The following is a 27261-nucleotide window of genomic DNA, read 5'->3' on the forward strand; positions in this document are numbered from 1 at the left end:
CTGGCTGTGTGGGTCACGTGGCACGAGGACTGGCAGGTTTGTGTTGTGTTCTCCACATCGATTCAAGAACATTTTTTCGGCTAAACTACTATAAGGGTGTGTGTGTGTGTGACGTGTGAGCCATGGACCCCCTCTCCCCCCCCCCCCCCAGCTGTCAATCCCATTGCAGACGCCCGTTTCCCACAACTGGAGGCCCCGCCCCTCTGCCCAGTCAGGTGACACAGCGCCTGCAGGTTAGCTTTATTGGAGCATGCGGTGGAGAGAGGGCACTACATCCACAAGGGGTCAGAGGAACTGGGCGCCAGCTCCTACCCAGAATACAACAGCGTTCTAACCAGTTAACAAAAGGGGGGAGGGGGGGGGGGTTACAAAAAAAGAACAAAACCAAAAAATAAAAATGCCAAGAAGCGGGAGGGGCGGGGCGATACCGTTAGTACAGATTGCATCACCACAGGGGCTGACCAATCACATTTCACTTCTCCGAGGGGACGACAGACAGCATCCAGGGTTCACAGTTCAAGCCCTCGGGCACGGCTCGGTGAGATCAGCGCCAGCCCCGGACCAGCGAGCCCCTCGCTCAGCTGGGGGCAGCGGTCCTCTTCCTGGAAGTGTGGACGACACACATGGCGGGTTGGTTTGTTACAGTGGAATCCTTCGTGTTGTTGGCGGAGGTCTTGGCGGGAGGGAGAGACGCCACCCAGTCGGTCTGCTCACGCCCAGCCCAGCTCAGTCTGCGTAGTGCATGATGGACTCCACGTAGTTGCCAGGGAAGAGGCCCGTCGTGCTGTTCATCACGCCCTCGTACCAGCCATCGTCGTTCTTCTTGATCACGTAGATGATGGCGCCCTCCTGGAAGGACAGCTCGTCTTCCTTGTCCTTCGTGTAGTCGTAGATGGCCACCACTGGACGGGGAGACAAAAAGACAAAATGTGTGTGCGTGAGGAAGAGGAGGACGACGCCCAAACTCACATGCCAATTCCTCTACACCCCATGCTGCCCCCTCTTGCTTTCCAGTCATGGCTGGTAAAAAAGAATGTGATGGGGGATGCCAATGTGCCACCACCGGACATGGCAGGTCACACACGTGATGTTCTCAAACCATTTACCTGCTCATCCAATCCCCACTCCAATAGTGAGGTGGTGTGCCAAGGCACAGGGCACACTGCTGAGCATTCAATGGGTCTTGTGCCAGTGTAAGTTGCCAATTGACTTTTCTTTCCATTAAATAATGAAACTGGCACCTGTGTGTAAAGGGACACGTGGCTTCAGGCTCCCACTCATCAACACACATGCCCACCAACCTGTAAAAGGCTGCTAGTGTCACAAACCCAGGTGACAGACACAATGGGGGGCATAATGTGACAAAACTAAAATGGCTAAAAGGACTCAGGAGCAGCACCCAGACATGAGAAGGAAGAGGCTGCCAGAGGCGGTGGGCACACAACGCCATTTCTGTCTCAATGTTCCCCGTGAGTGCCTGGTCTGGTGACACCACCTGTGTAAGCCAGCAGCTCACTTCTACACTGGGCAGCCACCTTCTGTCAGTTCATTTCAAATGGGCACTGATAAGTTGGCATCAAACTCGACTCCGTGGAGCAGCTTGTCAAACTTCTAAGAAATGAAAACACTCAATGGGGGCAGAATGGTGGCAGTGGCATGTCCTCTTATCACACATTGGGCTCAGTCTCCTTGACTGGACACCCCATGCCCACCCATCCACATTCTACAGGACTGGCACAAGGGCATACCAGTTGGCATGTAATCCTCCTCATGAGTGGCAGCAAACCCAAAGGGCACAGTGAGGAAGACTGTTCTGAGCTTTGGTGCCAGTGCCCACAGCAGCCCATGGCCCCCACTGGTCTCCAATCCCCCTTACTGGCTTCTGCCCACAGCTTGACATTAACATGAGAGATGAACGTCACGCTAGTGTTGGCATCGCAACACGGACTGAGCTCAGAGTGACAAGTGACTGGGACACTGAAGGGACAAACCTCTGCAGCCACACATTTCTAGTCTGTGAGGTCAACCAGGGCTGAGGGCACCTGCTCTTCTGCTACTCAATTGGTTGGCTGGTAATTTTGGGGCATTTGACTCAAACGTGGAAACTCTTCATCTCTCGTCTTTTCACGACAAAGATAGAAACGCGCCGTAAAATGACATTTGCTAAAAAGTCACTCATTAGCAAGTTTATACCATCAGAGGTGCAGTCAACAAAAGTCAACACTGGGGACAAAAGACGGATGCCACTGTTAGACGTCACTTGGAGTGAACAGAGATGGCAGCCAAGGTGAGTCACATGACTGCTTTACGCTTAAAGAACTGAACGAAAGATCAGCACAAGAGGTCATCTGACCTGCACATCGCTGCCAGGTCCGGAGTGACGCAGGTGCCCCCCCCCCCCACACGCTGAGCTCATGTTTAATGGTCGTGAATGTCCCCAAATTGTGTATTAGGTGACCTTTCAAAGGCGCCATGCTTTGCAGTTTTTCTGTTCTTTACTGATTAGCGTTTGGTTTTGCTCGCTCGTGGTCCAGGACGGCTGCAGGTTTTCACAGATAATGAGACTTGTGATTAATGGGACAGTGGGGCTTGGTGGGCACAGCGCTAGCCCCCTGCAGACTTTCCAGTTTCTGAGGCAGATTTGCACCCTTTGGTCCTCCTGCCCTCTCGTCCGCTGAGAGCTGCTGGTGGCTCCTTTGTCACTTTGGTGTCCAGTTAAGTAAAAACTGAAATGTGGCCATTTAAAATGAAACAACACAGGTAAGAGTTAGCGACGTCTTCACTAAAATGGAGGCCAAATGAAATGTATGGCTGTGGTGACTGCAGCCCACCATCATGGACCCGGGGAGCCCCGGATGACACAATGCCACTTGAACAAAATGAAATAAATAAAAGGGCAATTATCAAATAAACACATAAAAACACGTATAAATAAAGAAGTCGTTAAAACTCCGATAGAGACATCGTTACCACACGTAGATTTGGGTTAAGGGGGCAGCAGTCCTAGCACTGATGCCTCTTTGTTTTGTCCCCAGCCCAGGAGAGAGATGATAATCTGCCCGGTGGTCTCGTCACGGCTGCACACGCCAGAACACCTCAGCAGGGAGGTCCTCACCTCGGTTGGCTCCTTTCAACGGCTCCCCCAGACTGTCACCCCACCTCTAAGGCGGTGCCCAGATGCCCTGCGAAGGAAACTCGTTTCGGCTTCTGCCACTTGTATTGGTGATCGAGTTCTCCTGGTGTGTGCACGGGGCTCGTGACCGTAGGCGAGGGGGGCTGCGTACGTTGAGCAGTAAATCGAAAGCTTCACCTTTGACCGCCACATTGCACCAGAAGCCCCTTAGGACTCAGGTGGTGGGCCCACAGTTGTTAAGAACGTTCACGTCTCCTGCGTGTTCTGAAGTACAAACTCAGTTGATTTCAGTTCAACAATGGAGTCGCCGTACGCTGAATTAGCCTTAGTTTTAAAGACCCCCTTAATTTAACAACAGACAGTTTTAATGCTGGCGCCATTTATCTCAAGGTGGTTTCGAAACTTGTCAATCAGGACCATCAGGTCGTTTCCTGTCAATTACTAACCCCCATAATCTACTAAAGAGCCCTTACTACTACTGCTACTTCTTTCAGATGCTCCCATTAGGGGTCAGCACAGCAGATCATCTTCTTCCATCTCTTTCTGTCCTCATCATCTTGTTCTGTCACACCGTCACCTGCTTGTCCTCTCTCAGCACATCCATAAACCTCCTCTTAGGCCTTCCTCTCCTCCTCTTCCCTGTCAGCTCCATCCTTAGTACCCTCATCTCTCCTCCTGATGTCCAAACCAACGCCATCTCACCTCTCTTGACTTTGTCTCCCAATCATCTAATGTCCTCATTTCTAATCCTGCCCATCCTCGTCACACCCGCTGCAGGAATTCAACCTGGCAGAACTTTGAGGCTCAAAGATTATGATTAAGATTAAATTATTATTATTATTATTATTAAGATGTGGAGACAACGGCACACAAGGTAACTGAACTGAGCGATGGTCGCCTTCATTAAACAACATCACACTGAACCTTAAAAGCTCAGCCATTTAGTTCCACTGTCCTGATGTTGCAAACCACAGTTAACGGCTCATACGATGACACAGCGATGGGGCTCGTCCCCTGCTGTCCCTGTCCCTTAATGTGATCCTGCCAGTACCTCCAGTGGTCTCTTTTTCCCCATCGCTTTCTTTCTCCATGAAGGTGCGGTTTATCAGCTCTCTAGTAATCTCCATGTGTCATCTTGAATGCAGGGACATCCTGTCTGTGTCCAATGGGTGGGTCACTGTCACTTAAAAGCTTGGTCCCATTTGTCTGAACAGCGACTGTCAGCAAAAACGTGAGGCGATTTTAACAAGAAGTGATGGCAGACTTGGACTGGGCAGACTTGAGTGCCCTTCAAATGATGAAGAGGTGACTTCTGCACAGACACGGCGCTCGGTCAGCCGCACTACCAATGACTTCTTCATCAAGGTGAAGTGCACTTAGACGCTCCGTCATTTCCAATACCTTTACCAAGTCACCTAAAGTAGGACCCTGTGTTAAAAGACCTCCTATTTCATCCCAACTCTTAAATGCTTCCACGCCTTTGCCTGCTGGAATACAAACAGCACTAAAGACCTTTGGTAGACCACCAGCCACACTTGGAGAAGAAGGCTGCTGGTGGGGTACAAAGTAAACGGTTCATAATCAAAGTAAAAGAAGTAGATGGGTACAAAAACACAGCAAGCAAAGGATTATGGGGAGAGGAACTTTGAGAATGAGGTGGTGACATGAGTGGTGTCCTGATGGGGTGAGCAGCGCCCAACGATTTGACAGCAAGAAGGTGGTTAGGGGAGCCAAGGATGGGCAGGTAATGGAGAATCAGCTCAGTTGAGACAGAGGGACTTGGTCAGCAAACAGGCCTGCACAGACTTATAGAAGATGAAGTGAAATGTAAGGTCTGAGTGAGTATAAGGGGTTGTAGTGGACTGGTCACTACCTCCATCCAGACAGTGGACAGAAGCTGTCAAGCACAGCACACAGCGCCCTGATACGTGGAGTACGAGTGCACATCGGTAAGAGAGACCTGGAGTACCTTCATGTTCAGTTGTTGGTCTCCATACAACACAAGAGACACAGCAGTGCTAAAGAAAGGCCAAAGAAGAGCGGCTGGGCCAATGGAGGACCACAGAGGGCAAATGAGGAGGAAGGGAGCTGAACCTGCTCAGTTCAAGGGAATACTCCATCCCAAAATATATTTAATACGCTACCCACCCCAAGCAGGTGCTAAGCTCAACATTTAATGTCATGTCTTCATGCAAAACGTTTCTGAAAGAACAGGCAGCAATGGTGACCAATGTTGGGTAACATCAAATAATATCAAAAAAAGTAAAACACACACACGTCCACAAGTCATCTGCTCACAACTTCCCAAACACACGGATCTGTACAGAAGTACCGTTAAGTAAATCGCTCCGATGTGAAGAAGCGGGGAGTCACGGTGGACTCATCACTGTCTACATCCAGTCTTTGGACAGAAGCAATCAAGAAAACCAACAGGATGCTGGGTTATATAGCGCCCTGAAGCATGGAGTACAAGTCAACAGAGATTCTGCTTGGGCTGCACTAGTGAGGCCTCACCTGGAGTATCGCCTACACATCTCATCGCCACACCCCTTCACAAAGTCCACAGAAGAGCAACCAGCCTGATCAAAGGACCAAGAGCTCCGAGGAGACACTGAAGGAGCAGAACTTTCTCCGTGTAAGCAAACCGCCATTAAGAGGCGACGTGACCGGAGCGTTTAAATTTATGAAAGGAATTCTTACGGTGGCCCCCAGTCCTTACAATGAATTAAATTGTGCAACAAGAACAGAGCGGCACGACTGGAGACTTAAGGGCAGACTGCACACAAACATCTGAAAGGTCTACACAAACAACCAAAGACTCGTGAATAAGTGACCAAGGAGTGCCGGACAGCAGGCAGGACTTTCAGCCTGGGGGTCTTTGTCTCGACTGACAAGCGATGAAAGGCGCCTATTAAATAAAATGAATTATTGTTCATTCTTATTAAAACAGCCCATCAAAGTCCCATTACTGTATAAAACCTGCCATAAGTCAATGTTAGGGTGAACTGAAATAAAGTGATGACATCGTATTTCGTAATAATTAGCTGACGTTTATTTAATTACCTTTTTTATGGACTCATTTCTATGTATCACTGAACTATTCATGCAAGTTTTTATTCAGTTCATTTTGGAACAAATGGCACGCCGTAGAGGTGGCACAGTGGGTAGCGCTGCTGCCTTGCAGTAAGGAGACCTGTCTGGGTTTGCTCCCCGGGTCCTCCCTGCGTGGAGTTTGCATGTTCTCCCCGTGTCTGCGTGGGTTTCCTCCCACAGTCCACAGACATGCAGGTCAGGTGCACTGGTGATTCTAAATTGTCCCATGTGTGTGTGTGCTTGGTGTGTGCGCCCTGCGGTGGGCTGGCGCCCTGCCCAGGGTTCGTTTCCTGCCTTGCGCCCTGTGCTGGCTGCGATTGGCTCCAGCAGATCCCCGTGACCCTGTAGGTAGGATATAGCAGGCTGGATAATGGATGGCACTCCATAACACCACACGACTCCCAAGGCTTTGTCTTGAAGGTCCTGGATGAGTGGTCAGTTCCTTACCTTTCTCCAGGTAGCTCCTTGGGGCCCACGGAGGGTCCTCCTCAGCGTAGGGGTCGCTGTATTCCACCACTGCTGACTCCTCTTCTTCATAGTCCTCTGGAGGAGGAGGTGGGGGTGGGGACTCGTCAAACACGGGCTCTTCTGTGGGAGGAGGGGGTGGTGGAGTGTCTGAAACTAAACAAGGCTCAATGACCACAACGGTAAAGGTGGGCTTTGGACCCCCCCCCCCCCCCCCCCAATTAGCGGCCTGGCTGTGCAACCACACACTTACTGTTCTCCTGGACACGTGCCACGAAGCCCATGAGCGGCAGCTGTGGGGTGATCTGCAGGATGGAGGGGGGCGGAGGAGCGTGGGGGGCAGAGGCTGCAGCAGCCACAGCAGAACAGTTGACAGAGAGAGAGAGAGAAAGAAAAAAAAAAAAAAGAAAAGACACACACAGACAACAGCAGAGGTCAGCACTGGCCATCAGCAAACCATGAAATGAAAAAAGCCAGGGAGCAGTGACCCACAAGTGACCAACAGAGGTGAGCAGCTTATCATTCAACTCATCAGACTACTGGGCACTCCAAAATGACCAGCAGGGGGTCACGCCACGCCACGCCACACCGACTACTTACCTGGATTCTGGTTGAAGTAGGGGCCACCATTAACTTGGCCCTGCAGACTGCTTTGGGATGTGACAGAGGGTGGGCGCCTGTATGGCAGGGACCCTCCTATTGTGGGAGCAGCATGACGGGAGGCTGGCCTGTTCATACTGTAGAACTGAGGAGTGTGACCTGCAACAAGAGCCGGGGGTCACATACCTGCACATGTACTGTCGGAGGGAGGCAAACCTTCAGAGGTTTCAGAAGATGGCAGGAAAGCATCTATAAGCAAAACAGCATGAAGTGCTCCAGGTGGCATGCAGCCCAAGATTGCCTCATCGAGGATGGGTGCTCACTCACTCACTCATATATAAGATCAACCAGCATGCTTAGAGGGCCCCCCGCCACCCCCCCAGACATACTGTGCCTGTCCTCTTGTCCAGACAGAAGAAGATTCCTGTCCAGTAAGCTGATCTTCACGAAGATGTACATGCAAACTGCCATACCCACCCACCCCCACACACACACACACACAACACCTGGGGTACAACATCTGAACTCACCTGCTGCTGGCGCAGTAGAGGTGGTGGTGGTGGTGGTGGTAGCTGTGGCCACAGCAGTGGGGGTTGAAGAGCTAAAGCCATCAGCAGGAGACTGCTGGGCCCCCGATGTGGCCTCCAAAGGAGGGGTGGGGGAGGAGGCAGGGGCCGGAGGGGGCGGGTTAGGAGGTGCAGAAGTAGGAAGAGGAGTGGGAGGAGTGCCGGCAGAGGGGGCGGGGACTTAGAAAAAACAGGAAGAGCAAAAGGGAGCAGAAGAGAAGGTCTTTAGTGCAGTTAGTCAGCAGAAGGCAAACAGCTAGCCAGCAAGTTAAAGAAGAGTAGAAGAGACGAGCAACAGCACGTCCGACACTTCGGAGCAACAGACGTACAGACGACATTAGGGACAGCACAGAAATGGACACGGGGACAAAGGCAAATCAGGACACACAGGAAGTAAGGGCATGACAGGAGGATACTGGGCAATGAGTGCTGGAGGAAAGGAGAGACATAGAAGGTGTAAATGGACAGGAGAGATCGGGGGCACAGGGAACACTGCACAAAGGGGCTCTCGCCCAAACCTGTGGGAGTCTCACCTGGAAACGCGCTGGGCGGGGAAGGCGTGGGCACAGCTATGGGGATACCAACACTGCCACTGCCGCTGTTCTCCCGACTGCTGCTCCGGCTGCTGGGGTGGCTCCCTGCACTGCTGCCACTACTGCTGTGGAAGGTCAAGAAAAACGTTCAAGTGACGGCCCACCAGGCTCAGGACTGGGCCCAGGGCCGGCCGGCTGGCACGGAGAGGCTGCAGTACCTGTAAGTGCGGTTCCTCTGGTTAACAGATGCTGTCCGAACTGGGCTCTGCTGCTGTGCAGGTGGCATGTTGCGTGTTGGACTTGGCACATAGTCATTAGGAACCACTGGGGGTCGCACGGGCTCCAAGGTCCGGTAAGGAGAGTGTCGGCTGCAGAGCAGAGATACACATGAAGATGCACTCGGGCTGTAGGCAGAGTGGGAGAGAGGCTATGGAGTCCCATTACATACCCAATCGTTCCTTTCCCCGACACGGGAGGACTGGGCGGCTTCTGCGTTGGTGGGGTGGTTCGTGGCAGACCCCCCATCTTCATGTTCTGTGTGCTGACCTGTCAGGAGGACAAGCAGGAGAGGTGGAGGAGCAGCACACGATTCACACAAACGGATGGGAACACAACAAGCTGGGAAGAGAAAGGCCATGCAGACAGCAGGAGCGGCAGTACAGGCAAAAGATCTGTAGAGGAGGAAAGTCACCGCACTCATGAAACACACACTCACACACGAGGTGTCGAGCACGAGCAGCACTGCAGGGGAGAGGGGCGCAGGACTGGGACGAGACAACAGCAGACAGCAACTGTCCCTAATGTGTTCACTAGAGAACTGGGTGAAAGATGCACAGAGAACATGGGGCACAGGGAAGGAAACTCTGCCAGTAAATGGAAGCCGAGCTCCTGCAATCAGGGTCTCCACTGAAATAGGGTGTGAGGCCAGGGTATGGCAGATTCCCACCAGGCCCGTCAATGACTGAAGTCTCCCCATGAAACTGCGACCCAAAGCCCCACACACTACTACGGTAAAAGTATCCGGATCAAGAGCAGAACATCAGCACGGCAGAAGGAACCTGCTTCACTGCTAAGACCAGGTCCAATTTTTAAAGCCACATTTTGGTCCGTCCGCTGTCACCAGAACAGTTCAACTGGCAGACTCTTTTTGGGGTCTCAGGTAGAATAGGCGATTGAGGATACATCTGTCCCTTCCCGTTCGTTCCTTCCTTGGGCAGCGTGTTCTGAACAGGAGAGTGGGAGGTCCTGGGGTCTCTTACCTTAAATCTAAGCAACCACTTAATGTGTAAATGAAGCAAATGAAAGAAGTAAAGAAAACAGAGCATTGAAGGGTTAGTTGGGAAATCGTAGGACGTGAAGAGAAAAAAAAAATTAAAGAGTTAAAGCACTGAGCATTCAAACAATGTCTTCAGTCAGAAAGCAGAATGTGGGACGTTCTACGGGACAGGCGCAGCGGCGCAGCATCTCTCCTGTCAGGCAGCTGCTGAAATGCTGCACCCTTGTCCTCCTCCAAGTGTCATGCTGGGCCCCCCTGTCAGGCCCACCCACGACTGAGGCCTTCCTGCATAAGTGACTGCAATGTAAGAGTGAGTGCCAGTGCCACTTACCTTGACACCATGGCCAATGTCATCTAGCATGGTGTAGTCGATGGGTTTTCGAATATAGCGCACAGGCCGCTCCGGATTGGCAGGTGCGATGATCTTGTGGGTCCTGGAAGTGTTCTTGTTTGTGGTCAGGATTCCAATCTCCCTCCTGGCCACCTTCTCCTTGTGAATGTCCACCGTCTGTTGAGAAAACCCCACAGGTTAGGTCAGGAAATGGAAGCAGCAGTTGTAGGCTGGCTGGCTGGCTGGCGCGCTCAGCCATATAGACGCACGCTTTGGCTTACTTGAGAAATGTGGTTGATGGAGGACTCCATGCGGCGCAGCTGGGAGGCCTGGATGTCCAACATCTGCAGGACATTGTTGGCCAAGGTGTTTATCAGGTAAGCGACACTAGCGAGGGATTGTGTTGTGTAGGCTTTGGTTTCTTCTAAAGCTCTCTGTTTATCTACAGACTGTAAAGAAAAGAAAAAAGAGAAATTGGATGAGGCAGACTGGGACCCTGGCCGTGCTGCGCCTTAAATTATCTCAATCTGGCAGGCCACCTATGTTTTAAATAAGCTTGCTGTACATACACGGTGACGGACAGGGCTCCTTAATCTATACTGGGACCTCTGTACCCACAGTCCACAAGTATGTGAAGAGAATGTCGCACAGCACAGCCAGATTATTAGGCAACGGCAAACTCCAACGTCCAAACCCATCCACCCATTTTATTAATCTGCTTACCCAAGGCAGGGTCACAAGGCAGCTGGAGCCTATCCCAGTAATCAAATGGTGCAAGGCAGGAACAACAGTTGAACATGGTGCCAGTCCATTGTCAGGTGAGCACACACACACAGACACAGGCCAAGTCACCTACCCTACAGTATGTTTTTGGGGTGTGGGAGCACCTGTGACATGAACCCCAGTCTTCTCATTGAGAGGCTCCACTGCTCAACTCCTGAAGCCCAACCCAAAACACACAAAAAGAAACGACTGCTTAATCACAAACGCTGTCATGTGACCCTCGAGATCCTAACTGGTGGCATCTGTTCTGAACTCTTAGGACTTGTGCTCAGCCAGGGAATCCATTCAAGAGACCGTGTGACGTCACAGAGAGGGTCTCTAGTGTGGCACTTCACTTCAGGACACTTGACTTTCCCCCCATGTTGCCTCAGAGCCACTCAGGCTGTAAGGCTAAGTGGTCCTGTCCACATTCTTCACAGAACCCATGTTGTGAATGGAAGCTTCTGCTAATGACACACAATGACCGTTCAGCGCCTCTTGCCACACAGTAAGTGAAGAAATTCATCTTGGCACTTTACGGCAATGAGGGCAGAAGTGCTGTAGTGAGCGGATATAACGGCTTGAGGCCTACAGCAGAGCTCTGAAAAGGAAAAAAAAAAAAGACCCCCTGCAAACTCAGATATTCTAACATTAATGAACGCTGTCACATACCACATGACCACAACACCCCCCACAAAGCACTGCACTCAATTCAAGCAAAAGACAAAGGGCAGTTGAAGCAATGCAATCATAAAAAGGGTGGCAGACCTTCACTGTCACGTCCACCATAGCACGACATCTGCAGGAGGGGTCTTCTCACACTGGCACCTCCAAACATCCTTCAAATGGGGGGGCACACAAGTACAGAGCAGGACTGCCAGGAGATGCTCCAGACTGGCACAGCTGAAATATGTGATTAGAGGAATAAAGGCCTGTGTCGCCAATGAAAAGTCGCAAGAGGTTGTTTTTTTGGTTTCTTTACTAATTGGACGCGACTGCTGCTGGCGGCTCTTCGTGTGACTAATTCTTAGGAGATTCACGAGAACGAAAGGCAGGCGCTCTGCATGTGCCATCACAGAGCTTTCTACTCTGGCCTTCCCAGACGTCCATATTCTCAGACAGAAAATCAATACTAAATATTACAAACTTGCCAATATACACCACGTAATGACACATGCTGAATGTGGAGTACGCAATAATGGGCAGTAGCTTTTAAAAATGATGCCACTTGTTATACCAGCTAATGCCTTTGCACAACTGGGCATTTGGGTTATCAGACATTTACTGCAGTATATGTCAATACCATTGGCTGCGATTTTAATCATTTATGGTATGAAGATCACTGTACTCTCCTATTGGTTATCGTAAATTTAAGGAAGAGTCCTTGAATGCAGTAGTGATGTTACAGTCGATCAGACGTCAATGTAGATTTGGACTCCAAATGACTCAACTAGTTATCAGCAAATCGGCTCATCTCAGAAAACATTTCTTTTTCCGAATCTGCTTTTCTAAGCTTTACGGTGATGTAGCTGCCGTGCTCCTTTATGCAGACCATTACGGTTCTGGAGGAAACAAGGCCATCGTGTGAACAGAGAGCAGACAAACTTAGGAGAGAGACGAGACTGGAATACGTGTTTTTACATTTACAAACATGGGAGTGACGAGCAGAGAAAAGGGAATCTGAGGAGCCACCCTGTGCATGGAGAGGAGCGGCAGATGTCCATGTTACTCACCACAAGATGGAGTGGTAGAAAAGAGAGGCAGACATTAAAGGAGAAGCTCAAAGAGAGCCGATGAAGGAGAATCTGCCATCACTGGTGAGGATACAACAGGCATGTTAGCTTAAAAAAAAAAAAAAAAACCATGATGGGCATACCAACCTGGATAAACATCTTATGACAACGGTGACGAGCCTTTTATTTTCTTTTATGGATTAATATTTTGTGTACACTATGTTTAGCGTACTGTAATTTAAAAAAGGGATTTTATTTATTTTAGTATTTTTATGGTCAATGGACAAGAAGCCTACAGAACTTCACTTGCTCTACAGTTTCATTGTAAAAACACCACTTAAACATGTCAAATGTGCAGGCAAATCCACATAACAAAGCTGTGTTGGCCTTTGTCCTCGAGACTGAATGGTTCTTAAATGTCACCACCCTCTTTTTAATAAAGTGTGTCACTGTCACCACTACTCTGAAAACTTCTTGTTGCATCTTCTACTGCACAGGCATCCAAGAAATCTGAACTCGCTGCAGACTGAATGATTGAAGCACACACTCGGTCTCACTGATACACACACTTACCAAAAACTGAAAAGCCACTGCGTCATCCGCGAAAACGCTTCACGCTCCGAGCTCGTGACCTGCCACTGAATGGCTTTGCATAGAGTTTTATTTTAAATGGCCACGGAGAACTGCAGATTTTGAACATAGTCAGCCAAGCATACTTTGTAATGATTCTGGCTTTGTTACATTTTCAATGCAGGTCAATATTAAAAAATATATTTTAAAGAGTAAAAGTACAACTCCCTATATCACCTAGTCAAGTATAAGAACAAGAGTAAATGTCATTCGTTACTTTCCACCATCACCATACGTTTTTAATGAAATATTTGAAAAGAGAAAAGCGAAGGGCTGAGGAATATCAAAGAGTTCTGTCCGCAAAAACCTCTTGGATGGGAATCTCTGAGAAAAAATAAATGCATTAGAAGGAGTGCAGCATTAAACATCCAGCTTTATTAATGTAACTGGGCTTCGAATGAAGAAACAGACTGGAGCAAACATGGGAGAAAAAAAAAGATGAAGATTTCAAGGTTTGTAAAGCCCTTACTGCGCCGTCTGTGTTCAGAGTCCGGTGACACTTGACTTGCACATGCTAATCAACACGTGACACGTCACCAGTGCAATGGTAAGCGAGTAGAGAGACCCGAGTCACCTCAGTAACACATTTGTCATAAGCCAGCAGCTACTAATTCTGTATAAATGTGCCAACACATTCTATGGCTTCTGCACCATCATTAGTATATACAGTATTACAATTGTCAAAAGTATCGACGGTAGCATTCAGTTGCATCAATGCTTCTCTCTCATGGTACTGAATGCACTTCCAGGTCATTGTGGCTCTTGACAGTTGAGCTCCCAATGGACACAATTAGACTTGCAGCCTCATTTCCACCCACTGGCAGGTTTGTTCATAAGATGGCAACTTCAGTGCCTTTGCAGCCTTCACCAACACAGAGGGCATCCAGGGTGGCATATGGAAAAACAGTTTTATGGCAAATGGGGACAGAAAACCACAAGAAACCCGGCAGCCAGTATGTGAGATTTGCTTCCACACAATACCAACTAAAGGGGGCAATGCCAGCCATCTAGTCAAACACTTGTAAGAACGACACACGTGAGTCAATTCAAAGAACTTCAAGCAGTAGTATCAAATGTCTAACTTACAGAAACATTAAGCAGTTTAATCCTGTAAACTTTTATGGACAGGGATGTGACATTTGTTGTCCCCCCATACAGGTTAAAACATTTTTTTTTGTAGTCAGTTAAATGTTTTTAATGCACTGGGATGGGGTCTGTGATTATTTCTACCTATGGGATGGTTTTCTACACTCGCCAGTGACAGTCCTTCAGTTTTTAAACTCTTGACCATCAAGTGTGCTGCTCTAGCACGTTACTTTCTTTTATTTCATTATGTGTCATTTTAAAATTCTGTTTCATCACTTATACTATATAATGTAAGGTGCTATAACTTCTCAGAGTTCAGTTGCATAAACAGTGGAGCTACTCCTCCATGTGCTCAGATACTTCTATATTTTTTATCATTTACAGAACTTTACTCTTACTTTTTACAAAACCCTGCATAACTTCAAGTATTTGCATTTAATAACTAAAATTTGTATTATTTGTTTTCATCAATGCAAGGATTTTAATGCCTACAGAATTGAAATTTATTTAAATACATTTTTTATTGAGCTACATTGTATACTTAAAGGGTGTTAAAAATGGTACAGAATTTCTATCCTTTTTCAGTATCGTATCAAAATTTGAAATGTTGTCATCCTGCCAGCCCTAGCGTATACCATACACGCCAACCCACAGAGTAAGAAGTGGACGTATTTGTACTTGGGATTGTTAACACAATATGCGCCTCACAGCTCTCTACACATTAAAATGGTTACGCTGGAGTTCTCCTCTTTTTGACGTCTGTCTGTCTGTGTACGTCATGTCATTTACATTCGTAGCTGGTTATTAAAGAGGCTGAACAAAAATCTTATCTAATTTAGAGTGTGAAAAAACTTCATCATTACACAATGACTTCTGGACAAAATCTTGACAGAATATAACCTGCACCCAATGATAAGAAGCCCAAAACGACAGGACATTTTATTGCACATCATCCTTCACTGCCTGTTCTAACCCTAAGCTTTGGATTTCCAGATCCTTCTCTTTAAAATGTAACCTCTCACTCATTTACCATTTGCTTCAGCTCTGGTGAGGTTGTGGTGGCAACATGTCACAATGACCAGACCAGCCCAGCCCACCCTTTCCAACTGTTCTGAGCTGATCCCTCCAAGCCAGTAGAAAGACAATCTCCCTGTAGACACATCTTGTTTGAGATGATCGAGGGAATCTGCAATGCAAATCCAGATCATCTTGACTGGCCCCAGTTCTACAGATCTATCTCCCTACCTGTCACAGAGTTACCACTCAGCAATCCTGCAAGACCACCTCAGTTTGACCCTGAATAATGAACGAGACTCCATGATCTTGGAATTTCTCCACTTTTGGATGTTGCTCTGCACTTACCTTCTGAGATTTCACGTGCCGAGGAGCTTATTTTTATTACAATGTCATCACATTCAACGGAGATGGGCTCAGAAGAATACCATGTGGGGACTCCAAACTGGATAGCCACCAGTGCCTTGATGTGCTATCCATGAGAATCACAAACCAAGGAGGAGACAAGATGTACCCTTGACAAAGTCCTATGCCAACTCTAAACAAATTCAACTTAAGGCATTCAGCTTCACACCCAGAACACCACAATCCGGCAGCCCCATCCACAAGACACAAGTGGGGACAATCCAACCATCAGGTCCGAGACTCAGGCTTACCCAATGGAAGCTGAAAAAGAAATTTCCTCTTATTCCCTTTCTCAAATTTGGGACTGCCACCGTACTCTGCCAGCTTGTCCCCATACCTCGGGTTACTTAAAGTCATTTAAGTCCAGAGAAATTCTTACTTGCATGTGCTAATCAACATACAACATGTCACCAGTCTACAGTGCCATGGCTGGTGAGAACAACAACCTGACCTTGAAATTTCTGTCCTCCTTACCTGGAAAATCTCAGAACACGGTGGTCATGATACAGCAGCATTAAAAACAAAGCACATTGAAGATGGCTTTAAGGATAATGCTGCCCGGACAGGCCCTTGATTATCACTGTTAGTCAATATTGAGCAGACACCTTTACTCAAAGCAGCTTACTAAAGTGGACCATCATGGGTAATGCTGTGAATGATTTGAAAGTAGGACATTAACAATTGAAAATAGACATGGCAAGTCAAGCACAGGATGTGTAGTTCCAAGGCTTGAGGGAAAACTCCCAACAATTTCAACAGCCAAAGTATATCTGGACCGAGGAGCTCCACACCGGAGGCCTTGGCACCTCAGAACACATTCATTCCCAGAGTGACCTCAAGCAGAGAAATGGACTCAATCTCATTCAACGTTTCCGGAACTGCCTCCTGGAAGGAGGGGTAACAACAAGGTTTGGGGATTGGGGCTCCTTCCACCTCTCCATAATGTCACTATTACCTCCTTCCATTGTCCTTCATGGCCTGCTAGCACATCCTAATAAAATAGGAAGGCCCACCTACACAGACCTATTTCTTTAGCCTAACATCACCCTTCACCACTAACTTCCCCCAACAGAACCTACGGTTGCCATCAGGACAGTCACTGACCACCTTTCTCTCACAGGTCCTAACAGCTGTCACCACCACTGAGGACAGATTCCTTCAGATCCCATTTTCTCAAACTCTACCTGCGTACAGAAGAAGCTCTTCCAGAAGGGCCGGCTCATCTCCACCCAAACACAGATATTCTCTGGCTGTTCCCACAACACCCTCTCTACTCATTTGGGTCTTCCAGGTCCTTCCAACAGTTGTTCCATTTCTTAGAGCTAAATCAATACCAAGTTGTGATCAGAGGCTCCCAATCCTTTTTCTCCACTACCTCCAGACCATTTTAGATCAGATGAGAAGACTAAAACGTTGATGGCGGCCTTTAACCAGACGAGCTTTGGTACTCTTTGTTTGAGCAAAGCATCTCTTATGAAAATTCAGATCTAACAGACTATGCCAACCAAATAGGAGACTCCAAGAGTCGATGTTCAATTTCCTTTGCCACAACTTAATATGTCCAAATCAGTCCCACCAATACCTGTTGCACAATTGGGATTGCCTCTGACCCCTAGCAGGTGTTGAGCCCCTCACGGCAGCTCATCAGGGCTTCTTCAGTCCATCCCTAACCCTAACCCCTGGTCTAATTCATTTAATAAGGCACAAGTGCCTGTCCAGCTCACGTCAGTCACAATTCTGTGAGGTGTTAATGATGTCACCAAACGAAGTCGTCACAGCTACTAAAAAGCTCCAGCATGAGTCACACCAAGTATCAGCTGCTCAATGTTTCACTCTGCCAAAGGAAAAAAATATTCAGCATAAAACCAGCTGTCTGAAAACATTTCAGTTTGAATAAACCAATCGCGTTGAGCAGTGCCCACCAGGAGTCACCACCTTAGAAACATAATTGTCATGTACTGCACAGTGCAGTTGTGAAGTGACACACTCATGCTCAACCGAGGAGCTGGTGGCAGGGTCTACAGCTGCTAACTTCATCACTAGACGTCAGACCTCCACACAAAACAGCCAACCTCCATTAAAAGTGCTAAACAAAAGAGTCTGATCGATTTCGGTTGGTCACCCCAATCCATTTTCAAGGGATGGCCGCCGTCTGTCTGCCCTCCTTGCTCACCACAGATGGCACATACCTCACTTACGTCATTCCACACAGCTGTCAAAGTGCAGCTTTGAATTGTGTTCATGTTGGGAACTCTGCTCTGCCTTTAACACCTCCGGCATTCTCAGCCTCTCCAGCTATGAGAGAAATCCACCACCACGGCACACTTGTGAAAATGTACCTCATTAAAACAAAGACTAGAGGTAGACGTCGACACACAACAGTAGTGAGGCCAGCACCACAGACGGGAGCCGCTCCCAACAAACAGAATCTCTATGGCCCAAGGATTGGACACTAAATCACAGAGCCACGCTGGCCGTCATTCTCCTTTCAAGCAACTGCTGATGGTATTGTGTTTGTATGTAAAGCACATTTTTTGTGTACTGTTGAAGCTCCTTTATTTTTTTTTAAAAACTATATTTAAAAACTAGCTGTTCAAGTCCACAATAAATGGTGCTCTTCAGTCTGTGTGCAGAAGCATCAGCTAATTGAAATAAATTCAACAGAATGAAGTGGCACTCTGCCATAACCATGACGTCACCCGTGACTCGCTCCGACTACATCCACACTACTCAGTTTTCATTTAAAAACGCAGACATTACTCTCCATTTGCACACACGCTACCCTGGCACTGTTAACTCTCAATAAGGAGACTTTTGAAAATGCTGACTCACAACTTGTGTGTGAATGAGTGAAAACACACACTCAAATGCCATTCTGATAGGTTCATGCTCATCACATGATTCTGCTCATGATGCATCATTCCCTGACTAGTCAGCTACCCTTCACAGAAGGATATCATTCTGCAAAATGGCAACATACAGGAGTTGCTTTCTGTGGTGTGTACCAAGTTACTTAAGGCCATGTCAGATTAAGAGACTTTCTCAGTCGTAATTAGTAAATTGGAGGCAGTTGGCAGCTTGTTCCCATCGAGCCAGTGGCCTAATGTGACATTCCCAGGGACTCGCTCTGACAAAATCAAAACAGGACTGATTATGTCTTTAGTTGTAGGTGGCAGCTCCGTGTGCATGAGAGCCGACAACCAATGAGTGCTCATCTGGAAGAACAATGTCTATAATGCAGCAATGAGGACTAAGAACGTGGGTGACCTTACAAACAGAAGAGAAGCTCACCTGTCTGACATCTTGTATTTCACATACCGCCACAGCCTGGAAAAAGAAACAAAGGCCTGAGACTGCCTTACCCATTAACCATCAGTACAGCACTGGTTTCGTCAAGCAGCACACTATAGGCAGCATGTTACAAAAATGGGCAAGCACAACTGTTCTGGGGGGTCAGCACATGTAGCGAAGTGTAAAATGTTATTTATAATTTTTTTTTTTTTACTTATGAACTTCCCCAAAAAGAGCTGATCCCTGTAAATAGTTAATAGCATACTAACAATTATAATTTGTTTTAGTACGGGCATTCATTACCGTCACACCTCACAACCTGCATGCACCACGTTTTTTTGCTCTTAACACCAGAAGTGCGGTGGATGCTGTGGGGGTAGGTTGTGGTTTCAGTTCTCCCGAAGTTTTTCCCCCGATTTTTATTTTATTTATTTTGTATTAATAATTTGTAATTGATTTAATTATTTAACAGGCATAGGGGAGAAGACGTTTATGTGACGCCCTGTCCATTTTTTTCCTTTTGTTTTGAAAAGGTATTTTATATATATTTCTTTCTTTTTGTTAAGAATATGTATTTATAAAATTAGGATTTTTTTTTTTGTATAAAGGTATGTCTATTGTAAATAGTTCACTTTGGAAAATTTGAGTAATGTTTTTGTAAATAGTTTTACATGCAATGTGTTTGTATAACTAATAAGGGGAGAAGCGCAGTGGATGCTGTGGGGCACAGGGGAGAAGACAATCATGCAATGCCCTGTCCATTTCTTTCCTTTTGTTTTGAAAAGAGTTTCTTGAAGAGGAAAATAAAAGCTTGTGTTTTAACCCTACGTGACGATCATTTACACAATGCAGAGAAAGGCGGACTGCAGTCAGTTACACACACAGTTGCTAAACGTGACATGCCCAGCAACAAGATCAGCTGTCGGCAAGTCGGAGAAAGCCAACAACTAGAAATCACGTAATGAGACATCGGCTTTACCCGTATGCATCGAAATTACACTTTGTACAACAGGAGTGCTACTTACACAGACAGAAAGGGGATAACTTACCAATTGTTACCGTTTTACAATAAAATAAATCCCATGGCTGGCCACATAACCATCCCTTCAAGGAGGACAATTCCTCGTCCTGTTTCAGCCAGTGCCCAGTGTTGTTTGAACTGCTATGCCATAAGCGTGGGCAGAGAAATCAAGTGTGGATGTAGCCTGTCAAGGGTGTCTGTCACTGTCGACACAGCCATTCCAAGGCATTTGTTGCACGTATGAATAAAGAGCATTGTGTTTTTCATTCCAACAGATGGTGAATACAAACGACACAATAAACTAACATGGGGAATGTAAATAGGAATATAAGAAATAAAAAAAGCACATAGAAGAAGCTCTAATCCCATTAGAGTCCACTGACTGTCACAGTGATGTTCTGATCATGAGGGTCTCAGACTCGGGTCCTTGAAGGCCAGTGAGCCCTCGATAGCTGATAATAGAAAGTTAACTACTTGCATGATTTATTTCTGCTCTCTCTTTTTTGACTTTAATGAAAATCAGATCACCAGAATGTTTAATGGACTCAAATGAGATTAGCATCTTTCTTTTATTTCCTAATAGATAAAGAGCCCGTTTCGACAACGTAAGATGAAACGGGCACGAGTTTGTGTCAGCAGTGTATGAAGAACAAATGATAAGTAACGAAGAAGTTGTTTTGTAATGACTCTAGTCCGCTTTACTCATTACTGTACAGGCTTGTACTGTTAGTTGATGAATTTTCCAGGCCTATAGTATAATATTGAATGATGAATGTTCCAGTACAATATGGAATAGTAATAAGTATAAGCACCACAAACCTGATATAGGTGTATTGAATGAATGTGTAATTGAATCAGAAAGCGTAATTAGGCCACGACCTGTAGAGCTTTAATTGAAGTTGCCTTTCTCTTTGAATTTTTGCGGCCGTAAATCCGCCGCCTGCCACAATGTTGGGGTTGGATGTCGGTCTCGTAAGGTTTTTCGGGCAGCTGCACAGAAGGCAACTGCGCATTCGGCTTCGGACGGACGTGAGTGAGTGAGGAGGCAGGCGAATTATGTATGAAGATTTTTTTCCAATTTAAGATTTTCCTTTATTAAGTTATACATTTAGTTTGTGTGTTAGCTCAAGTATACAGCATTTGCTATCAGATTCTAAAACAGTAGTGCTCATGTTTGTGATCCGTCATCTGCTGGAATGAAAAATGCAAAGCAATTTATCACAACACACATTCCAATAGATTAGGGGTGTTGAACTCTGGGCCTGGTGGGCTGCAGGTTTTCATTCTAACCTTATTCCTAATCAGTTTTCACGACTAATTACATTCTTTTCCCTTCATTTTAATATCCCTGTTTTTAAGGATTCAGTGCTCCGAATTTATTCTTTTCTTCATTAAATGGCAGCCAAACAGAAGTGAGACGTGAAACGAACTGACAGGTGAGCAGCTAAACTGGGGCTTCAAACTCCAACCACTTTCTTAACGAGAAGCCGATTCTTCCTGTTATTTAATTCCATGGCCTGTTGCTGCTCTCATTCTGCCACAGCAGACATTTTTAAAACTGCTGATTTTCTGTTTTTTCTAAGAACACACACAAAATGTTTTGATGTCCTGAGAGATCAACTTTACTGAGACCTTCACCTTTCTTTATTTTCAGATATCGCATGACGGGCACAGGTGAGCTGATCACATGGCGGCTCGTTTGTGTCTCCTTATTGTTTGGCTGCTAAATAAGGCAAAATAAACAACAAAGGGGCCTGAGTCAACTTAATTAAAATGAAGGCAAAAGAAGTTAATTAGCAGCAAGAACTGGTCACTCATTATGAAGATGGTTAGAATGAAAACCTGCAGCCACTGTGGCCCTCCAGGACTGGAGTTTGACACCCGTACAATAGATGGTGCAATGCAAACATTAACACTAAATCAACGGTCTTCATTCTGTGCCTACACACACCCTCCCAGTGGGCCAATTCGGCTAATTTGGATCGGATGGGGAAACCCATGGAATGAGGGCAGGCAATGTGGTGAAGCTGCTAGGGCGTGGGACTTCAAACCACACGCTTGCCAGATTGATTCCCACTTTCCACTCGCTCTGTGATTCTGAGCAAATCACTTCATCAGCTAGCGCTGCAACTGTAACAAAATGTACGTCAACAAATGTAAATTATTCTGAACATGCGAGATGCCTTGGGTAAAGCCGTCTGCCTCTTATGAAATAATGCTAATCAACACAGAGGGAACACACACACACACACACACACACACACACACACACACACTCTCCACACAGACGGCACTCCAGTTGGGATTTGAAATGGAGAAGTAGCTAATTGAGTTTTTACAATAAAGTGCTTTGAGACTCGGTGTCAAGCACATTCTACAGATTAAAATGAATCTTAAAATGATTACTTTCTCCAACTGAAATGACAAACTGTCCTTTGTTGAAGGAGAAAGTGCAGCAGTGCAACTCCACACTCTGCCTTCTCCTCAGATCTCCATCTGACTAAACACATTTACCGGACTGTGTGATCAACTCCCAATATCCAAGAGAGTCACCTGCACCAGGGAATTCTAACCTTCTCTGGGCGTCTAAACGTGAACGCCTGGGTGCCAAGATAGAAAGGCTGCAGATGCACAGTTTCACACCAAGCCTTCACGTGACTCTCTGATAACCACAGCAAAGCCACAGACAAATACCTCTTCCTTCCTACTCACTGAGTCTAAACCACTGACCCCAAGGGAACACAGAGATGGGACATGATTTCTGTCAAGCTACCCTCACATAGCCACCAAGACCCGGGGAAGTCCCTGCCTCTCAGAAACAATCTCTTCTCTTCACATTCCCGACTATGTATGGAGCGTGTGCAGCTGAACAAAAAAAAAAAAAGAGGAAAGCCACGTGTACAGGTAGCCTGCACACTCAAATGTGTCCCCCGCCACCAGCGCCCTACATCTGCCAGGTACAAACCGGACACAAATCTAAAGAATGACCCTGGACAACAGCACACCAATCTCAATAAAAACGAAACCTCTACCTATAAAGCACCCTTCTACAACAAGAGCGGACTGAAAACCATTTCCGTGGATATTTTCAACAGTCAGTGAAATGACTCCTCACAAAGGGAGTCAGTGGTGAGCCTAGAACTGCCAATGCCCGTCTCCTGCAGACCGTGTTTGAGGTTTTTTGTTTTGTTCAGCACCCTTCACAGATGTACCAACCACAAAAACAACCTCTCTCTCTGTCTCTGCCACAGTTTTGTGTTTTCAGGCAGCTGACAACACTTCCGACAAGTGCTGCCCAGTCCTTGTGCACACTCGGTGCTCGATAACTCAAGCGGCCCATCAGGACTAACGAGACCAGACAAATGTGGCCAGGCTGCATTCCCTGGAGGAATGAAGAACAGGCAGTTTAACTTGCTGTTGGCTCACATCTCCAACCCAAATGGCACATGGCAATGAGGGAAAAAAAGCTCCCACAAGGACAACAGGCCCCCTTTACATGTATACACAGCACCCTCACTCGATTTTATTTTTACGGCTTACCTAGCGACAACTCCAATGACCACAAACAAAGAAGCTAAAAGAAGTTGTCCCCATGACTATCACAAGAGGACTCTTTCAATCTTGGTCCTGGGGCCCCTCAGGTGGGACCACGTCTACCCCTTTCACGCTCAGTTCCTGCTGTAACCCAATAACCCACCCAGGCTGAGACCAACTCATTTCCAACAGGTAGTCAGCACAAAGCAGTATGGGTGTGTGCAGAGGAGTTCATGTGACATACAAAGCTGCGTGACACAAAGACTCAATTTCTGTGTACAAGCAGACTTCTGTTTACAGCTCAGCATATGACTTTGTTTTCTTAGTTTCATCAGAAACAAAAAGTGCCGGCGGCACATCGAGTGAAGACCTCTTGAAATATGCTGACAACAATCCAAGTTCTCCCAATTTTAAAATCTGACTACTGGCGGAGGAGACACCTAATGCAGTCTTCTTCGTGTTTTCTTACATTTTGTAAAACACTGAGTGAAACTAAATCCTGTCCCAAGATAATACCTGGCTTGGGTTACAACATGGCTCGGAGTGCCATTATGTCAGGAATTTGTCCTTAACTTCTGGAGGACACCCATCTCTTACAAGCACTTTGCACAGTGATGTTCAATGCAGACGGCTCATATTTAAGCGATAGAATGGCGTGCTCTTTGAAATGCACACTGATTCATAGACATGGGTTTGGAAAGAAACAATAGCGGGCATGTAATAAATAAGGTATGAGCTGCTCCCCCCGGACGTCCCTTTGTGATCTGCGCCCATGCCTTTTTCATGACGCTAGAATACCCGCCATCACAAACACACAGAGCGGCTTAACTTGAGGGGGAAAAAAAAAACGGGCAGAATGCCTTTGCACAATGAATGTTGAGTCCAAGACAGCAGATCATACTTATGACTAATGCCTGTTTTCTCCAAACGAAAAAAAATAAATAAAATGCAGATGGTCTTGTGACTTTTTTATTTGTCATGTATACATCTGTGTGCTCAGTGCATTTATTTGAAGGCCTCTTGACAGGCCTGCCTGCCTGCCCACACAAAACATTTGGTTTTCATTAAAGCTGCTTCTTCCCACTTTGGTTAGTCACAACACTACTTCAGAGAGAGAGAGAGGAAAAAAAATAACTTAAGAGAAGAATCCTCTCTGAACACAATTCATAAAGAGCTCTAGCTCGTAATGATCACTTGGCCAGTCAGTCATCTCAGGCTGTAGACAATGCCCACTTTCAGCACTGCAAGTAGTAAAGAGGGGCTAAGAAATGAATGCGTGCCACCTTGACACAATTCCATGCCAGCTCAGGCTGCCTACACACACACACACACACAGGACTAACGAGCTTTGATAGTGTGATGTGAATCTCCTCAGTCAGCAGGTCTATCAAATATAATTGACTTTCACTGTAGCAGACAGCCTCCATATCTCTGGTCATTATTCAGGGAGTGGAGGTCGAGGTGGGGCGCTCCTAAATGTACTTGGGGGTCCACATTAAGGACAGTCTCGACCCGTCTTGTAAAAGGGCGAGCACAGCAGATTCTTATCTTCAGAGACTGCACTCAAATAATGTGGGTAGTGACATTACTTCACATCTTCTACAGCTCTACAATGGCCAGTGCGATTTTCTACGCTGTGGTGGGCAGAGCTGGTAAACTTTACGTCAAAAGAGGCCCACTGAATCAACAGGCTAAGTAAAAGGGCAGGCTCAGTTATGGGATCCACTCTGGAACCCCTGGAGGTAGGAGTAGCGGACAGAACGAAGACAAAACGGAGTGTCCTTATGAACAATGCTCCACATCCCCTCTCTTACACACCGACACCGAGGACTTTCAGCCCATGAACTGCTCAACCGAAGCGAGTCAGGAAACTAGTGGGGCTTCCTCTTATAGCAATATGCCTATATAGTGCCTCACTTCCACTGTAATTTCCTTACTTTTTAGTCATTGTGGTGTAGATTTATTTACTTAGTGAGCTTCTGTAAATAGCCTAGGGACAACCCAAGTTCTATGTATCCATTGCAGTCCGAATGGGCCTCTGAATCCAGCATGTTACATTCCCAGGCACAGACACTCCAGAGCGCACACTTACCTCTGTCCCGCCTGAGCATCAGAGGGTCACCTTCTGTTAATACCAGTCCAAAACAACAGGGGGCACCACCCCAAACTATTGAAATCCATTTACACCCACAAGACACCCAGTGAGGGCCCCGACTCTGCCAAGGCCTATAAGGCCAGTCAACCAAGGAAGCAGGCGTCACACTTTGAGTTGAGCCAAACCAAAGGATGGAGCTCCACGCCAAGCCAAGACCCACTCAATCAAGGAGCACAAACCAATTAAAGAGAAGGCAGTAGCCGTGGTTCAGGTTTTGCAATGCCATCGTGTGTTTATTTTAGTTAAAAGCGATGAGCCCACGTTTCTTTTGGACCAGAGTTTCTCTACAGTTTGACCACACCTCATGTCCAAAACTGTAAGCTAAAAACCAAATGTTTAAATACAACTATATGTGCTTGTGAAGACGCCAGCTTGTGGCATTCATTAGATATTTGGACAGCCGTGTAACCCTTCATTTTCTTCAACACACCCTATGGGCAAATTAAACACAGGTGCTCATAAAAAAGGCAACTTACACGCACAACTGGGAAATTCCAAGCAGGCTCCCCTCCGGACTGGCACACAGCTTCAGGAGGGTGAAAGCCGTCAGAGGGCACCGAGCCGACAGCTGGAGCTTTTCTTCAATTTAATGGAGCACTTCATCTTCCTCCCACTCATCTCACACATTCACTCACACAGAAATTCTTGTATGTTGCTCCCGACATCCCACACTACAAGCTCGGTGTGCCGACCAGGCTGCCAACCATACAGACACCCACCATCATCATGCTGTGCCCGCTGCACTGCACACCTGACCTACCGCGTCTTCAAACTCAAGGGTCTCAAGATGCCCATCTGCTCCCTGCCAGTTGGGAGATCTCCGATGTTGTCACTCGGGCTCGTACCCGATGCCACCTGCTCACCTCTCCTGCCGCACTGGCTCGACACGCGCACCCCCCGAGATTTCACCGTTTAGACTATTCGCTGTCAAGGCGGCCACTCCAAATTCGAGTCCCACTCCATTATAGATTGTCACCTTCCTGCAATAAGGGACTGGCTCGTTCCGAAAGCAAGGTGCACGAATTCTGCTCACAATCACCTGGATGCCTAGAGACATGAAGGAATCCAGCTAGCTAGCTAGCCTGCCAGCTCCTCTTCACCCGGGGCCAGTCGTGGCAGCGCCAATTGGTCCCCGAGCCTCAGCCCCAGAGCGGCCTCCCAGTCCATCTTACCTCGCAGCTCCCCGTAGCGGGGCCTCGCAACGCCTGCTGTCCCCCCAGTCTTCGGCGCCCCCTTCATCCCCGTTCGCCACGGCACCCAAGTCGGTCGACCTCGACGCCGCCCACCTGTATGTAATTATTCTCGCAATAGTCCGCTACTCTCTCCAAGTTAGTGTAGCTGTCCAGAAGAGCCCGCCGTCCAGCCGGGATCTCCTCCTCTAGCAGCATCTGCAGCTCCGCCATCTTTACATCTTTAACAGAGGGAAGCGCGGACAGGAAGTGAGGCTCGGCAGCGCTTCCGGTCTAGATCAGGCGGGAGGGGCGGGAGAGCGCGGGCGTTCCAGTCAGTCAGTCAGTCAGCAAGCAAGCAGGCCAGGCGGTCACGTCTGCGTCAGAGGAGCTCGGAGCTCGGCGACCGGACCTCGGCTTCGCCCTCCACAGGTTTACACTCCTGTCAGTGGGGTTTCATTTTT

The 27261-nt window shown here is 47.3% G+C and overlaps 1 protein-coding gene across 13 annotated transcripts; it reads right to left on the reverse strand.

The window, feature by feature from the left end:
* Window positions 1-228: 228 nt before the first annotated feature.
* Window positions 229-27078, reverse strand: LOC114655267 (abl interactor 2). 13 transcript variants are annotated; one of them, XM_028806127.2, is made up of 12 exons: window positions 26915-27077; window positions 10279-10446; window positions 9998-10174; window positions 9650-9667; window positions 8839-8936; window positions 8609-8758; window positions 8391-8512; window positions 7822-8037; window positions 7292-7450; window positions 6945-7037; window positions 6674-6847; window positions 229-902 (listed from the first exon to the last, which is right to left on the reverse strand). In XM_028806127.2, exons 1-12 carry the CDS (start codon window positions 27029-27031, stop codon window positions 727-729), a joined length of 1668 nt encoding a protein of 555 aa, XP_028661960.1. In that variant the 5' UTR covers window positions 27032-27077; the 3' UTR covers window positions 229-726. The 13 variants fall into 13 exon arrangements, with proteins under 13 accessions (XP_028661960.1, XP_028661959.1, XP_028661964.1 ...); XM_028806126.2 differs by having other exon boundaries at window positions 8391-8515; XM_028806131.2 differs by lacking the exon at window positions 6945-7037 and having other exon boundaries at window positions 8391-8515; window positions 26915-27078.
* Between the last annotated feature and the right edge of the window lie 183 nt (window positions 27079-27261).

The sequence above is a fragment of the Erpetoichthys calabaricus genome, chromosome 8 (genome assembly GCF_900747795.2).
Source record: "Erpetoichthys calabaricus chromosome 8, fErpCal1.3, whole genome shotgun sequence".
Taxonomy (NCBI): domain Eukaryota; kingdom Metazoa; phylum Chordata; class Cladistia; order Polypteriformes; family Polypteridae; genus Erpetoichthys; species Erpetoichthys calabaricus.

Coding starts and splice junctions, on each gene's coding strand:
- LOC114655267 (XM_028806126.2), bottom strand. CDS start 27,031: ATGGCGGAGCTGCAGATGCTGCTAGAGGAGGAGATCCCGGCTGGACGG. Junction 8,759..8,838: donor TCGGGGAAAGGAACGATTGG/GTATGTAATGGG, acceptor TCTGCTCTGCAG/CCGACACTCTCCTTACCGGA. Junction 7,038..7,291: donor CTACTTCAACCAGAATCCAG/GTAAGTAGTCGG, acceptor TGGCTGCTGCAG/CCTCTGCCCCCCACGCTCCT.